This window comes from Coturnix japonica, chromosome 15, assembly GCF_001577835.2.
Source record: "Coturnix japonica isolate 7356 chromosome 15, Coturnix japonica 2.1, whole genome shotgun sequence".
Classification (NCBI taxonomy): domain Eukaryota; kingdom Metazoa; phylum Chordata; class Aves; order Galliformes; family Phasianidae; genus Coturnix; species Coturnix japonica.
The window spans coordinates 4,501,872-4,518,485 of record NC_029530.1 but is presented as its reverse complement, the minus strand read 5'-3'; the positions used below and the strand labels follow the sequence as shown (position 1 = coordinate 4,518,485).

General features: G+C 43.4%; 3 protein-coding genes across 4 annotated transcripts; 1 reads left to right on the top strand and 2 right to left on the bottom strand.

Moving 5' to 3' along the window:
* Nucleotides 1-204: 204 nt before the first annotated feature.
* ARPC3 (actin related protein 2/3 complex subunit 3) lies at nt 205-3,919 on the bottom strand. Its single transcript, XM_015877741.1, has 7 exons — nt 3,785-3,919; nt 2,939-3,038; nt 2,019-2,095; nt 1,803-1,871; nt 1,456-1,582; nt 965-1,059; nt 205-670 (listed from the first exon to the last, which is right to left on the bottom strand). The coding sequence occupies exons 1-7, from the start codon at nt 3,788-3,790 to the stop codon at nt 608-610; spliced, it is 537 nt and encodes a 178-aa protein (XP_015733227.1). The 5' UTR covers nt 3,791-3,919; the 3' UTR covers nt 205-607.
* A 642-nt stretch (nt 3,920-4,561) lies between these two features.
* On the bottom strand, nt 4,562-7,672 carry GPN3 (GPN-loop GTPase 3). Its single transcript, XM_015877732.1, has 8 exons — nt 7,538-7,672; nt 7,310-7,418; nt 7,061-7,228; nt 6,630-6,754; nt 6,269-6,384; nt 6,020-6,116; nt 5,390-5,518; nt 4,562-5,034 (listed from the first exon to the last, which is right to left on the bottom strand). Exons 1-8 carry the CDS (start codon nt 7,583-7,585, stop codon nt 4,972-4,974), a joined length of 855 nt encoding a protein of 284 aa, XP_015733218.1. The 5' UTR covers nt 7,586-7,672; the 3' UTR covers nt 4,562-4,971.
* A 5-nt stretch (nt 7,673-7,677) lies between these two features.
* Nucleotides 7,678-13,077, top strand: DENR (density regulated re-initiation and release factor). 2 transcript variants are annotated; one of them, XM_015877739.2, is made up of 8 exons: nt 7,678-7,792; nt 8,605-8,719; nt 9,457-9,476; nt 9,757-9,841; nt 10,001-10,084; nt 11,940-12,056; nt 12,331-12,470; nt 12,800-13,077. In XM_015877739.2, the coding sequence occupies exons 2-8, from the start codon at nt 8,614-8,616 to the stop codon at nt 12,842-12,844; spliced, it is 597 nt and encodes a 198-aa protein (XP_015733225.1). In that variant the 5' UTR covers nt 7,678-7,792; nt 8,605-8,613; the 3' UTR covers nt 12,845-13,077. The 2 variants fall into 2 exon arrangements, with proteins under 2 accessions (XP_015733225.1, XP_015733226.1); XM_015877740.2 differs by lacking the exon at nt 7,678-7,792 and adding an exon at nt 7,857-8,157.
* Nucleotides 13,078-16,614: the final 3,537 nt, after the last annotated feature.

Here is a 16,614-nt window from a genome sequence, read left to right as displayed (position 1 = left end):
GTAACTCTCATAGGAGAGTAGTGAGGTGGAACAGACACCTCAGTGTTCCTTCTTTCATTAAGTACCACAAAAGGCACGTTAGTGCTGTGTGGTGATGGTGAAGGTATTGCCACAAAGGAGATGAAATGAGCTCAGACCAGCAGCTCCTCAGAACAAACAGCATTTGCCGATATCACGATGGCTAACCATAAGACAAAGCCATTATCATGTTAATTACAAGCTAAGTTTATTGGGGAGGGGGGAAAAAAGAGGTAAAAAAAATCACTGCATTCACCACAACATTGAGACTCCATCCAGCAGAGCAATTAACACCACTCCAGGCACAAACGCTTCTCTTTAAACTCCCCGCTGTAAATGCTAACTGTAGCCACTGATAATAAAGCAGCCTGCATCTGGAACAGCATTATAGGAATCATTTATTAAGCACCAGCTTAATATTACTTGCTTACAGTACTCAAATGATCTTTTAACTTTACGCCCCTCTTCCCCTCGTTGACTTTTTTCTTCATATACGCTTCTTTTTCTTGGTACAAAATATATCCAAAACAAAGGCAGAATATTTCATACACCTGGCTGTGGAAATGCTTCATGGTGCTGCTTTGTCTGTTCACTGCCCAGGTCCAGACAGGCTCTTGTTCATGAACTGTCTCTTCACAAAGCAGATCCACCACTGCAGAAGAAAGCACACAGTTAGAAAACAGGCAAGAGATGTTTCTATCTTATAAATGAAATAGTGACTTAAAAGTAGGTTTAATACCAATTCCAATATATTTATTGCAGTGTAATAATGAACATCAGAAAGCTATGCCTTTGGAACTAAATTAGCTTGAATAATTTTCATGATGAAATGCAAATATATTTGCACATGAAATACAAGACCAGGATGTAATTCATGCATCTCCATCTTTTGGAGAAAGCAACCAAGCCTCTCATTGAATCTGTGATCATTAGGCCAAATCCTTACCTTACTGGGCTTGTCACTCTGAGGATCAAATACTTTTTCACAAAGTCGAAGGCCAGTTTCTTGCCTGAGCTGCTGCAAGTATGCTCTCATCACCTCTGAAATACAGCACAAGGACAAAGTAGCATTAAGGCAAACTAAACTGAGTGTGAAGGCAGCGGACATCACTGCCTACAGCAAGAAATGTGAGCTCTCACATCTGTAGGCCCTTGCTGGCTGTTCATTTTACAGCCATACTTGGATTTGTTATATTTGTATGAGTAAAACATATCTCAATTGTTTTCTTCTTTCAGCTAAGCCTTTGCCCATCATTATGGGTTTCCTCTCTGCCAGTGTAGGAGTTAGCTTGAGCTCTGTTACAGAATCTATCTAGCAGTTATAAGATCAGAAGACCTCAGAAAACAGAGCTAGAAGTTTTCTAGTTGTAACTGCAAAAACACAGCTGGTAAAGCTTGGACCAAAGCAAGTCTTTAGGGGTCTTTGTTAAGTCTTACCTTCCTCTTGCTTGTTGGTAGGTTTGGCATAAATGGCATTAAGTGGAAAGCCAGGTTCCCCAGGGATTGGGAAATTAGTGATTCCTAGCGTGTACATCTCTTTCTCTCCTTGGCCTTTAGAGTTGCACTGAAAGAACCAACCAAACAATTGATTACAATCCCTAAACCATTAAGACTTATCAAGAACAGCAGTGCAGTGTCCCTGCAAAACCACAGCCTCAAGTATTTGTTTTGTGGTTCTGTAAACTGGGGTTGCAGTGAACAGAGTCTGCTGTGCCTTTAGGAGATGAATACCAGCAAATACTCTCCTGAGTATAATCCCCAGAACAGACTGTTTCCCTCCTTACCTTTTGCAGCTTTTTCAAGCACTCAGAAATGTAGAGAGTTACGTAGATCAGTGTTCTGTCAGCCTCGTTCTGCAAAACAAGAGTAAGCACAGAGCCCGGTCTGTTAGACTACAAGGGACTTCATGGAACTGCTAACAGTTTGAAATAGGAACGAGTTCATGGCATTTGTGCCAGCAATTTCCTCATAGGAAAGGAATTATTGCAGAAAAAAAATACCTTAATTTCATAATTTTTGAAGAAAACGTTGGCTTTGAAGTAGTAGATGGCTTCATCTATAATATCTGTATCTTTAGCTAAAGCAAAAGAAAGAAAATGAAAGAAAACCAAAATTAAGCAGTGCATTGCTACACATTTGGTCATAACTTTTACATGTTGAAGTACACAAACAGTGTTTCTTGCAAAAGCAAAATCATTTACAAGAAGCAGAGGACTATGGTAAATTTTACCCGTGTGAAAGACTGGTGATCTCTGACCAAACCATTTAAGTTTCTTACTCTTAGTAGGACTTTTAACTCCCTTCTTTTCCCATGACTTCACAAAGGGCAGCAGGTTGGCAGTTCTTTGGTATATCCTACCAGTTGAGTGACTCACCAGAGTTTTAACAGTATAGAACATATTAATATATGTATATTAATATGTATAACAGTATAGAATATAATATATATGCAACAGTATATAGAATATACTGTTAAAACTCTTTCTGAGGGCCCAAAAATATATTTGGGAGAAATTAACACCACAATCAAACAACCTTCCTCATTATTCTCCTGAAAAAAAGAAGAGGAAGGGTAGATTACATAGTGGCAGGTTGACCTGCAGCTTTCACTTTCTTTTACAAACATGCTTGAATTCTGAAATATTTCCTTTTTCAAACCGAATTGCCACAGTTAAGCATCCTCAGCTATTGCACCAAAGCTGAGTTCTGCAGCTAAACCTCCACTTCCTCTGACAGCAAAGGGTTAATAGCACCACATCCTCACAGCCTGCTGAAAAGAGGCACAGGAGGAAGTGTGAAAATACTATCTGTAGGCAGTGTTAATTGCTAAAGCAGCTGAATTACCCAGAGCCGTGCCAGATAACAGCCATGGGATCATCATTTTTTCTAGTTGGCACCACTTATATTCTTATAAACTTACTTTCTCGAGGTGCTGGGCCTTTGAACTGGCTTCTGATGGGTAACAGTGCCATGTTCCCCACTAGCTTGGTATCCGAGTCCATTAAAGTTGAATGGTAAGCCTAGAGACAAGGGAAGACTGCTTATTATTCCTGCAGAATATTGCCCTTCCTTTATCCTGTTAAAACAGAGTTTGGTTTGTTAGGGATATGATTTAACTGGGAAGTATTGGTGATGGTTGGACTGGATGATCTTCTAGGTCTTTTCCAACCTTGATAATTCTGTGATTCTGTGGTGCTTCCAGGAACCTTTCCTTGCACAAACAATGGTCATTTCTTACTTAGGCCTTCTGCAACTCAGCACCATTCCAGCGATGAGCACAAAAGCATTTATTGGAACCATTTGTCAGTGGTGGTGGAAGAGCACAGGCTGAGAGAGATGGGGCTGTGCAGCCTGGAGAGGGCTGTGGGGAGAGCTGAGAGCAGCCTGTCAGTATCTAAATAATAACCAAAACCAGGCTTATCACATACACACACAAAAGGCCTTTCTGTGCATTAAAACTGATGTAAGTGAATAAGAAGCACTGGGATGTGCTACTTTCTGGTGTGGCCTTGTGGTGCGGTTCCCCCAGATGCACTCCTGCCGCCCGGCTGGGTGCCACGGGGGGGGGGGGGGGGCTGACTCTGTGAGGTCAGAACGGGATAAAAAAAAAAGGGGAAGAAAAGAGGAAGGCGGCAGGTCCCTCCACACCGATCCGCTCATCAGTGCGAGGCTCCCGGCTACAGCCCCCCTTTCATCCGCCCCCAGTCCGTCCCTGGCGCTCAGCGCCCGCCCTGCCCCTTCCCTCCCCCTGCCCCGCTCCGCTCACCGGCATGGCGAAGGGCAGGGCGCAGCTCGGTGCGACGGCAGCGGCGCTGAGCTCGTAGCAAATCTTCCTCTTCCTTCAGGAAATGAGGCAGCGGGGCGGTGCGACAGGGGGAAGCCACAGCCCGTACCGCCCCGAGGAGCCGCTCCCTGATGGGGAAGCACAGAACTGACCCCCCCCCATTACGCGCTGGGTCTGAGGGAACTGTTGTCCTTGTGAGGCAGAGTGCCCCATTTGCCCCCCTTTTGCCCCCCCTCCACCTCCTCGTCACTTGAGTCAGGCCGAAAAAATGGGGAGATTTGAAGCTGAAGGGCTGGGTTTCTCCTTTCCGTGAGCAAAGGGCACCTCTGCTGTGAGGATGGGCTGAGGGAGATGGGCTGTTCAGCCTGGAGGAAAAGGCGGCTGCAAGGAGTCCTTAAAAAGCTGCGTCCCCAAAAGCTGTGTTCTCTAATTCTAACCTCTTTCTGGTTATGGCAATGACTACCCTGAACTCTCACCTAACTGTCCAGGGCTGGGAGTAGCTGTGTCATATCCTCAGGTTTAGATAACTGCCACTGCCTCAAAGTATTCAATCATTGGTTTGGTTTACCAAGCCGCTCCAACAAAATGACATTAGATGCTCTTATTCTACTGGGTTTGAATCCCCCCTGTGGCGCAAGTGGTAGAAGTGCTGCTCTTCTACACATAGGCTCAAATCCTGGGAACTATATAATACATAGAAAAAGATGACACGCCTATATATGAGCATTTACTGATATTAAGCTTTACGTCACCACAAGGCCCTTTTTAGAAAACACTTTTATTCAATAATCATTAATAAAACTCGTTCCTTAGGATCAAGGAAAGGTTTATAAATACTTGGATATGACTAGAAGAAAAGCATCCTCCAATTCAGCTGAAATTAGCTAATAAATTGGATTAATATATTTTAGGAGAAATAATAATAAAAGATATTTTGAGAACGTTCGAGAGTCCAGGAACATTCTGTATTTACAAAAGAACTATTAACAGTAATACAGCTCACTATATTCTGTCGTATACACCGTCATATAGCTCACTTCTCACTAGCGATGTTAGTTATCTTAAAGGCAAAACATCACATAAATATGTTTGTGTGGAGGTGGATGGTTTTTGCTTTCTTTAAAACACACAAGCGATGCATTTTCTTCCTCTTTTCCAGCATCTGCTTTTTACTCATTCACGTGATCTTGAAAATACTCATCCACGAGTGCAGATTTATCTTCTTCATATTCCTGCAACAAGAAAACAGAAAACGTAATACCTGACTTTTCTCTAGTGACTGTTGGATGCTGTCAGTTCTGCAATGCTTTATTTTAATAAGCACAACAATGTCCAGTGCAGTTCTATAAAACAAGTAGCAAAACTTCCTGAACAGCAGTTTGTTTCTAAAGCTCTCCCATATGTATACATCAAAATCCAGGTGTGGTTATTTTGCATATCCTGAGAGTAGGAAACTGAATTTTTAAGAAGATCTTAGTGGCATACAATCATCTTTTCCAACCTTTAACATTGAAATAACATGATTATATTATGATTTCTATTGTGGATCCTTTCTAATTTTTCATCTTATCTTCAGAAATATCTTACCTTCGGTTCTTTGAATTCAAGATCTTCTCCATACTGGATGGTAGTGTCTATGTGCTGCAGAACTATGTTTATACTTTCCTCATCGGAGCGATCAAAAGGTAGAAATCGAACCATACCATAGTCATCAATCTACAGCAAGGATTCAAAAGACATCAGTAGGGAAATACACTACATTTTCTCATCGCATCATTGCTGCTCAGCAGTCTGGACAAGGAAAATCTAAGGCTGCTTAAAGCTATGCTGCACGTTAATGGCAATTCTCCACTCTGAATTCCTGGCTATCAGTCCAAAGTTCTACCCAGTCAATAAAGCTGTCTCCCAAAATGGCTTACAGAATATGATTCACATGAATTTTACTGGCTACAGTCAAGTATTATCAGGAATCTTATGCTAACCTGAAACATCAAAAGCTGAGTTAGGACAGGCAAAAGGAAAAATGTTTGAGTGCCTGGTAATCTTTTAGATTCAGGCTTTGCTAATAAATCTGCAGGTAGACACATGGCTTCATGGGGCAGGGGGAGAATGTTATAGTGCATACAGTATCTAGCTCAGCAGTGAGGTCAGTAACCACACAGCATGGTTTGCAGGTATGTGGCTGAATTAAAACCAGTTAAAGAGCACTATACGTACCAATCCACATATGGACTTTGTCAGTTTTTTAAACATTTTGCTTTTCAGTATATTAGTAGAATCTTCAATCATAGAATACATATCTGGATCTAAGTACCTGGGAGAAACAAAGCCATCGTTAACGAAGTAAAGAACAAATGACTCACTATCCTTTAACACAGCTACCGCAGCCACCCATCATTCCGTGATTCTGAGTGAAGTTTACATCAAGATATTACCCTACAGATTAAGTAATGCTTTGGGACTTACTTTTCTATTTCCTTCTTAGCTTTCTTGCTCAGCAAATCCATTTTGGTCATGATGTTAATTTGTGGAATCTCTAAAGAGATCATTGCACTGAGCGCTGCCAGAATCCCAGATATAAACTTAGGGAATAGGAAAAATGTAGTTAAAAGTGCAGAAAAGCACAAAATCATCATCATGCAGGACACTGCCACACACAAAGTCTAACTTATGAATATACTGCACATGGGGATGAGGAATCGTTATCCCTGTTTGAAAAGGGAGGTGCTAAGATTGCTGGCTGCCATCTATTTCCAGAGCTTGTTCTATACCAGCATGAACTTTTGTAAAACTTCACAAGAATTTGTACCAGATTTCAAGTAAATACCTTAAAAGATTCCACCATGAACTGAGAATCGACAAGAAACACTCCACAGACACGGAATTCCCACTGCTGGAGCTGCTCCACCAGCTGTTTCATCACTGGCAAATGCGTATAGAGTTCGATCTGACCTAGGACACACTTTGGATGTCAGTATGCAGAAATGTAGAGCTAAAAGAAACAGCTCATGATTATTAGCTACAGAAACATTGGCATTACGCTGTGCTGTGTGGATTGAACCTGATGATCCCTATGGGTCCCTTCCAGCTCAGGATATTCTATGCTTTGGTATTTTGGGTCATATTTCTATATGATATTGGGTCATATCATATGGTGGTCCCGGCAGCATTATGTGGTGGTCGGACTTGACTGTTTCATGGCTCTTTTCCAACGGATGTTGTACAATGTATGACATCAAAACACACACATTTATTTACCTGGGCAATCAAACAGAATATAATCATCCTCCACGTGCCCCAGGCTCTCCTCCAACCAGTTGAAGTTATTAGCAAAGTACTCCATGCAGAACACCAGGCCGCCGTTGGGACCGAAGCGTAAGGAATCATCCTCCATAACATCATCCACCTCTATGAGCTCCCGTATATCTGTAACAACACCGCACTGACGGACGTGGGTCAGCTCCTATCCCCCATCTCTTAATGCCAGCTATGGGCAGGGGCACCCACCTGCCATCACGGGGTAGTTGAACAACTCAGCGGCCGGGTCCAGGTTCACCACCTGCACGGCGCGGCCCAGCGCCTCGCAGTGCTGCAGCATGGTGGAGCAGTACGTGCTCTGCAGGGCATACACACATTATATTAAGGCATACACACATTATATTAAGGCATACACACATTATATTAAGGCATACACCCACTGGTCGCCATCCCCCCCACCTCTCCGATCCTTCCCACCTTGCCGCTGCCCGCCGGGCCCATCACCAGCTGCGCGTAGCGCGGCATCCCGGCCTTCGCGCAACGCACGAGCGGCGAAGTTTGACCCCTCCGCCGACCCGTAGCGCCAAGATCTCGCGAGCGCCTCCCGGCTACGGAGCGGCGGAAGGTTCAGACCGTGTGCAGCTCTCGCGAGATTTCGGTGGCGGCGCTGTGAGGGCGCGTGCCGCTGCAGCCGCCGCCTGAGGAGGAGCCGCGGCCTGAGGGGCCGCCCGGGTAATGGCGGGCGCTACGGCCCCGGGCTCCGCGCGATTCCTGCCTCATTTCACCCCCCTCACGCTCCTCACTTCACCTTCCCCCACCCTTCTGCTGGCCCTCGGACCCTCTGCGCCCTCCCGGTCCCTATCGGAGCCCAGCAGCCTGCCTATCCCCCCGCTGTTCGGGGCCCATCGGGGGTTCCCATCCCCTCCCCACCCCTCGGCTCTGTTCCCTGGGCTGTGTTGCGGCTCCGAGTCCTCACAGACACAGCCCTGCTGCTCCCATGCACTGAGCCCTGCTGTTGGTTCCTATTTACGAAGCCCCTTAGCTGGAAATGTGCCTATAAACCACCGCTGAGGGCATCAATTGAGTCGGGTTCCCTTGTGGGTTTTGGTTGTTTTTTGTTTTATTTATTTTTTGCCGTTGTCCCGAGATCAGCTCTGGATTGTTCAGCCTCTGATTTAAATAATCTCTCGTTTCCTTTCCACCCCGTGCTGCCACTGCTCGTCTGTCACTGATAAAATGCCCCTCGTTTGGCTCCATTTAACGTGCTCTGTGTGTTGTTCCTGCACATCATCTTCCATTTGTTCCAATTTGCTTTCTCCCTTATATACTACAATTCCAAACTTCTTGCTATCTTTTGCATCCTCTTTCCCATTTCTTGGCAGCCGTCCTTTTACTCCTTGACTACTTCTGCTCTTACAGTTGTACCTTTTTTCCTCTGGTCTTTGTAGTTTGGTCATTCTCTGCGGGTTTGCTATGTAGGGAATGATGTAAATAGCTTTAATACTAAACGTAAGCCCTGACTCTTTGATTTTTACCATCTTCAGGCTTGTGACATGGCTGCAGATGTAGCTGAGCCTGTGGCCCCTGACTACAGAGGAGACATAAGGAGCGGTGCCAGGTCGGATGCTGACTACCCTCTCCGGGTCCTCTACTGCGGAGGCAAGTGCTGAAGGGGCAGCTGCCCACGGTTCTTATGATGGGGTGTTAGTAAGGGCAGCCAAGCAGAAAAGTAAGGCAGATAGAGGTTTTCTTCTGTCAGCTTTGAGTAAGATGAACCATGGTCAGGGTGACCTTTCTATTGGAGGGGTTGATGGCTTTCTGTATATGAAAGCTCTGTTAGAGGAGTGGTGCTCAGACATCTTGAGCAAAGATTTGTTCCCGCAGAAAGCTGGTAAAACCTTTAGCACAGAAAAGCCATCTGTCCATCGGTATGAGAACAAGAAATAAAATTAAGGGAAGGAATTGATGGACTGTTTGGAATTATGCCTTACTCGTATTTGTTGTCATGTGGTAGGTTTTTAAAAGAGTATAATCTTGAGGTCTGTGCTTTAGATAAATGTGTTATTTTGCATTGGGTTTGAATGCTGTTGCTGGATTCCTGTTGTGAACGAGGCTGCATTGTTGGTTTGGGTGTGTTGTGTAGGATCAAGACCGCCCAAGAATGTGAGCATCCGTCATAGCTGCTGTCCTGATAGATTTATCTTAATGCACAGCAGGAAACCACATGACTAAGAGAAAAAACACAGAGCTGTATCACTTGCCATCTTTTGAATCAGAGTGTGTTTATTACAAGACGTTATGATGAAAGAAACCTTCAGAATGCCAGTTTAAATAGAGCGCTAAGGCTGTAAGTTGAGAACTCAATTGTAATTTCTTCTTTTTCCCTCCTGCTCCAGTCTGTTCGTTGCCGACAGAGGTGAGTTAATTTTCTTTTGTTTCTTCTTTCCAATGCATGACTTCCACGGTGATTCTTTCTGATCTTTTCTTGCTTTCAGTTGTGTTGATTCTGTGCTTTTATCCACTGTCATCTATAGGATGGCACATGTCTTCATGTGTGCTGGTGAAACATTGGTATTTGGTCGCCTTAAGGAGAAGTGACTGAGCTAAATAAATAGCAAATAGATTTTGTTGGTTTTGTTTGTGATGTATCTTGTAATTACTTTGCTCACAGCTTTTATGTGGCCTTTCTTCTCTAGTACTGTGAATATATGCCTGATGTGACTAAATGCAGACAATGGTTAGAGAAGAATTTTCCAGATGAGTTTGCGAAACTTACAGTAGGTGAGAATCTTCCCTTATTCTCTGGCTAAAAAAACTCAGACATATTCATAGATTTTTGAGCTTGTCCATTTCTCATCTCTTCCATCTGCATTGAATCTGAAAATCAAATTATTTTCTCAGAGTGCTAATTTTGCTCTTTTGTTGTCTCATGTATTTAAGAAAATTCACCGAAACAGGAAGCTGGGGTTGGAGAAGGCCAAGGAACTGCAGGAGAAGAAGAAGAGAAGAAGAAGCAAAAGAGAGGCAAGGTCTAAATAGTTGCTTATGGTATTGGTTTATAAGCTGTTGGGGTCGTCTTTTCCTGATCTAGGGGCTTAGGCTGTGACACAGCCTCCTGGTATTTTGGTTGTGATAGATATGCTTTGACTGCAGAAAAGGTACCAGTTGAGTTCCTTTCAGTTAGCAGCAGAGTTTTGATGCAGATATATGCTAACAAAGGAACAGTATAATAGCAACAGTAAGTGAAAGGTGAGCTGCATCTTGTCGTCATTGTACTTACTCTGAACTTGAAATCAGCTGGTGTACCTCCCAAAAAGCTTCTGCCTTGTTTCCCTACTATCTCTCCCCAGAATTCTCATAACAGAATTTGGTTTTATGTTTCAGCCCTACTACCTGTGTCTCCATTAACACCCATGTCTCTTTTAGAGCTAAGAATTAGAACACTGTGGTTATTAGTACATATTTGCCTGCTCGATGTCAGTCGTGCCTGTAGTGCTTCATAAATGATGGTTAGTAGTCCACCATGGTTGATATTTTAAGGCACACATCCCTGCAGATGTTTTTATTTGTGTGTCTTGGTAACCAGTTATGTTTATCCTTGTCCATGGGATGTGTGTAGTGACAAAAGTAACTTTAAATTCTCTAACTTGGGTGCTTTTTACCAGACACTTCAGAACGTTTTCTTTAAATATGATCTCGTTGTGTGGCAACGGAGAGTTCTCAGCTTGGCATTGGTTAGAAAATAAGTGTTTAAAATATTTGTGGATGAAAAATGGAAATCCAGAAATGGAATCTCAGGTCTTGTGGTAATTTAAAGTGTTGTGTGAAATATGATGGCACAAGATTCTGAAGAGAGGGGATGAAAAGAAAACAAACAAGCAAAAACTTACTGCAGGTATTGACTGAAGAAACTTTGAGATAGAAATTTACCATCTTAAATTACTATATGCCAATTTATGGTAATGTAGAATTGAAAATGCTGCGTGTTATGGGGAAAAAAAGCATTCACAAGAAGTGAGTCTGCTTGACATAGATTCTTTTAAGTTTTCTCGGTGAGAAAGCTCTGGAACAGAACTTACTGTGGGGTAACTTGATGAGTGTATACGAAGTTATCTGAGATCGTAATCTGGTTTGAAGAATCCTAATGAGTGGGATTAATCTTCTGCATGCCTTACTCTGACTTATATCTGTCTCATATGTGAAACATTCCCCCAGGTTGACCTAGAAACAGACAGTAAATAAGAAATTAAGCCATGTGCAAGTTTGGCAGTCAACTACTGTTGCTGCCTTCTGTTTGAGGTCTGGTGTTCTGATGTGTTTGGGTTTTTTTCCTGCTAACCTTTGTATAAATCTGTTTTTCACTGTGGTCCTGTGTTGATACTTAGAGCTTTATGTGCTGTTTAACACAGCAGCCTAAGCAGGCAAGGCTTCTTAACCTTAGTAAATAAGTATAAGTCGTTTTCTTTGCCTTAGACAAAAACTCTAAAAGATATTAAAGCAACAATTTGTTCTAACTGAAGATGAATAGCAAAAAAATACCCTTTAAAGAAGGTTAAATGCAGACCAAATGCAGTGGTCAGTGAAATGTGGGAAACACCCATCAGTGTTCCAGTGTGTGTTCTGTACTTTAATGCACATTTGACGTGCATATGTTGTTATTTCTTGTAACGTTAAATTTTGACCCAGGACCTTTTAAGAAATTGAATTAAAAGGTTCTGAATGAGAGATGACTGACATCCAGAATACGTTTTTGTTTACATACACAGACCTAGAGATAGGTTTGTTTGTTCACAGGACTGAAATGCAGCCTTAACAGTCTTTTTTTTTCTTCCAACTGTTAGGTCATGTAACTAATCACGTAATATATTCTGCTTTAAAGGTGGAAGAGGTCAGATAAAACAGAAAAAGAAGACGGTACCACAAAAAGTCACAATAGCTAAAATTCCGAGAGCAAAGAAGAAATATGTCACAAGAGTCTGTGGCCTTGCAACGTTCGGTGAGTTGATGTTTGTTAGGTGCCTTGTGTAGATTCTAGGTGTGATTGCCCTTAACCTCATCTTACCTAGAGTCTCAGCTTCTTCAGTGTGAGAAGTAAAGGTGACCTTTCAGATGTTTCTTCTGATTGTATTACCTTGAGTGGTTTGCAGAATTTCAATGGAAACACTGAAATTTGGACTCAAATACCACTGGTTAAAACAGTTAGTTTTAGTTATGGGAAGATCTGCTATGACAACGACTGTACTTAAACTGTCAAGTTTTCTCATACACAGAAATCGATCTTAAGGAAGCACAAAGGTTTTTTGCTCAGAAATTTTCCTGCGGTGCCTCAGTAACAGGAGAAGATGAAATCATCATCCAAGGCGATTTCACAGATGACATTATTGATGTGATCCAGGAGAAGTGGCCTGAGGTAAGCAGCAGTTTCTTCTATTTTCACTCCAGTTTTCACTGATAGCCTGTGATGTTTCCAGTGATTTTCAGAATCCAATGTAATCTTTGGCAGCACAGGCTGTTGTGTAGAAGTAAACAAACCCACTGTTGACCCCCTACCTATCAACAATTAGGTTAAGGAGTGATTCAAGTTGAATGCTGTTTCAGCTGTCCAAAATAGACCAGCCCCCCAGAATGTGGGGTGCTGAAAGCTTTCCTGCTTCATTACGTGTACAGCGATGAGACATGCAAGAAGGAAATATATTTAATATGGTGTTTTGGCTTTTTTTTTTCCCCCCACTCCACCAGGTGGACGATGATAGCATTGAAGATCTTGGAGAAGTCAAGAAATGATGGTTGAAGACTACCTTTATTTAATTCTATGGTTATAAATGACGTGGCCAAAGTGAGGTTTCTGAACCCGGGGGTTCTGCAGTGGCACTGTGGAGAGCCCACATCCTTGGCAATTTCACTGTTCTGTATAGGCTGCTTGGATTTTTTTTTTGTTGTGATATTTGCTGAAGTCAAATCAGGGTCTATCATGCCAACGCATGAAGATTTAAATAAAATCCCTGTTCTTCACTGAAGATGGCTTCTGTTTTCTATAGAAGTAATTAAAAGTTTTCTGCTGAATTAAGTAATTAAAGCATGCATTGGGTGTACAGAAGCATGCACCTCTGACTGACCAGTATCATACCTGAGAAATCAGAGTGGGAGAAACATAGCTTGTATCTGCTTAGTTCTGCAATGAGTAAACATCACCCTCCTAGCGATAAAGCAGGGCACCTTGATGAGGTGACAGCTCTTGTGTGTGAGCAGAAAGGCTGAGAAGTCCCATGAAAGGCAGGTGAAGGTGTGTAGGGCTGCACATGTGTCCAAGGTGACTCGGGGCAACGTGTACAGAAACATTAAGTCAGATGGCTTTCAAGAGGCTTAAAACAAGTCTTCTGACCTGTGCTCATGTGGGCTTTGCAGGGCATGTTCTGTTTTTCTATAGCAAATGATTGGTGTGCTGGCTTTCCAAAATAATTTTGTCGTTGTTCCTTGTTTTGGAGCTCTGCAAAGCTTGGAAGGACATAATAAGAGTTTATGCTGAGCAGCAAATAGCAATAATGATTTGGTAGTTCTGGTTCAGCATGGTTTGCTTTTAGAGGATCGCAGCAATAGAAATAGTGTTCATTGCAATGCAGCGTTTTCCTAAATGCATGCAGAGATGGCCCTGTCGATTTGGAAGGCTCTGAGTGTAAACTGACTGCACATATATAGAAAAAATATAGAGCAAACAAAACAGCACAGGTAGATAAAAGCTTTGGCTCCCTTTCTGTCTCCTCCAGGATGCCAGTTCCCACAGAAGTGAGGTGGAACGTGCGTTGGCTGAATCTCAACAGGTTTGCGATCTGCTCCACATGAGCTCTTGCTGCAATGCAAACAACAGCAGCATTAACAGCGTAATCACTGCTCCACTCACTGCTCCACTCACTGCTCATCTACAGCTGGACTGAGGTGGCTGAGAAGAGTGGCTGTGAGCATGGTGTGCAATGACACGATAAGCAATGTTTAACTTCATGCTTTGCTGTAGAACACGTTTCTACGTGGCTCAGCATGAAATACTTGAATATTTCTGTGGGATTCTTTGTGGCTCGTCAAGGTCATGACAGGATTTGACTTCTTCATGTATCCAAACAGATGGGAGGAAGAAATGGCTTTAGAGCAGCTGTAGGAGGTCGGGGAAAAAAGTGAACACAAGTGTGACTCACTCAGAACTACTTTAGAATCTGTCTGTATTTGTTGAAAGGAGGACAGTGTAAGGAAAGGTGGTAGATAGAATAGTTTTCTCTGAGTGTAATCCTTAACTCTGTAAATAACCATAGAATTGATGTGGGTTAATAGTTCCAGTTTCTTTCATCACAGGATAAGAAAGCATACCCAAGGGTGAAAGGACCTGTGTACAGCTGTCATGGCACTGCATTTAATCAACGTGAACTCTTAACTGTGAGTTTCTGTCCCAGATATGTGAGCAATAGAAGTAAGTTGAGAAAGTGGCACTTGTTTTCATAAATATCCATATTGGCTTCTGCCTTCTTTGTCATTTACTGCTAGAAATGAGTAAACTAGTGTGTATCACAGCTAGGAGCTGGGCTTCTGGTTTCAAATCAGGTAATGAAAAGGCTGCACGCTGAATCCTCAGCTCTGCTTTCCTCTGAAAGGTGGTGTTCCTTCACCCCAAAACCAGCCTTAGATGAACTTGACCAGAACAACATAAGTGCCAGACAAACAAAAGGAACTCAGATAACATTCAGAACCAAAAAACCTTCGCTGTGCTGGGACTGACAGAGAGAGCGTAAAGATTGTGTGCCAGCATTTGCATAAACTGAAAGGGTATTTTGTTCAGGAGTTCATCAGCAGGATTTCATACAGTGTGAAGGACAGCAGCAGCGCAGTGTTCTGCAAACACTGTCTTGTGGGTTGGATTCCTGAAAAGCCCTTTGCCAAACAGAGGTTGCTTGTGGCTGTGGCCCATCCCCATCAGATGACTGGCTCCTGCTGGCTGCTCAGCTCAGCTCTGTGGTACTGCTTTACAGCCTGATGCTGCAGTTGTGAGCTTGGAAATCAGCTTCTCCTTTGGAACAGTTGCTGTATTAGATGAAGCACCCCCATATTTACAGCCAGGGGTGACTTTTGAACCACATCTGTAGGACTTTGATCTACTTTCAGAGCAGCTCTGGGCAGGAACTTGCCAAGCGTGTTTTGGTTAATCTATGCAGGCCAACTAATCTCTGCTTACAGCCGGCTCTACCTGGGGCTGTTTTAAACTCCACTTTAAAACACAGCATGTATCAAAATTAACCCTTGAAACGTAATCAGTTAGAAGTCAGGAATCAGAATACCTGATGTATTCCATGGCCTGTTTGGAGGAAGGAGGAGAAAAGCATCTTGAAAAGTGTGTTATTGCTGCCTGACGCTTAGAATCTGGCAGCTCAGTTATTTTTCATTGTCCAAGTTCTTTGACTGGCCAGTCACATCTTGCTGCTCCATTCCTGAGCTGCAGCCCTTGTACCTGCCTGCAGCTCATTGTAATTAGAGTCCTGCACCTTACAGATAACACAGTCAAGGATACGAACATGGTTGAATAAGAGATTGGGAAGTGTTTTGCAGTGCCACGGCCAAGGGTTGTGTCAGCAGACATTGTTCTGGGGCTCAGAGCTCCACAAGTAGAACGTATTGAATAGAGCTGTTTCCAAAAGCAGCCCTGCCCTTTGCAGATTGTTTTTTTTTTGCTTTTGTATAAATCCCGGAAATTTCTCACTGTCTGGTTATTTGTTCTATTGCTGTGAATGGGATGCTTGCAACAGGCACCACCTTGTCTGGTTATGTGGACAAAAGGGTAACGAGATACGGTTAAAGCCCAGAAAACCACATGAAATTGAATTGGAACTGGTGACAATGAGGGGAAAACTAACAAAAAAGGCAATCTACCAGGGAAGTGGGTACACAGGGAGGCTTTTGAGCCACATCAGTGCAGTGAGGAGCTGCTGCTGCACTCAGACTGCATGCCCTGTGCTGGCTGCTTCCCCTTTGTGCCCCTGGGAGCAGTGTTAGCTTACAGCCCTGCTCTGCTGCTGGTGCTGCAGCTCAGCATCGCATCCAGTCCAGAGACTCTGTCTTCTTTCAAAAGAAGCTGGGTTTGCTTAGGGCACATTAATGGGGCTCTCAGAGGAAATGGATGCTGAGTAGCCAGAACGGTGTCCCTTCCTTTGCTTTAATACTCCTGTGTGGAGATCTTTCCCTCCAGAGATGGGCTCCAGGCCAAAAGAAGCAGGTTTTGTAGATGGAAAGCAGCGCTGTGACTTGCATCCTGAAACCACTGATGGCTGAATTCAGGAGCAAATCCCTCAAAGTGCTGAGCAGCGCTGACGGAGCACCACGCTGACACAGCACCGCGCTGAGCACACGCTCAGACTACAGGAATCATCTCATTGGCCTCGAGTGAGAAAGAAATGGCACAACCGTACCCGTGTTTTATCTTTATAGGGAGATTGAGTCGGGGAGAGCCCAGGAGCCACATAAAGGGGGAAAGCAACAGGAGAAAGGGGCAGCAAAGCGTGTGCGCTGCTGGTGAGCTG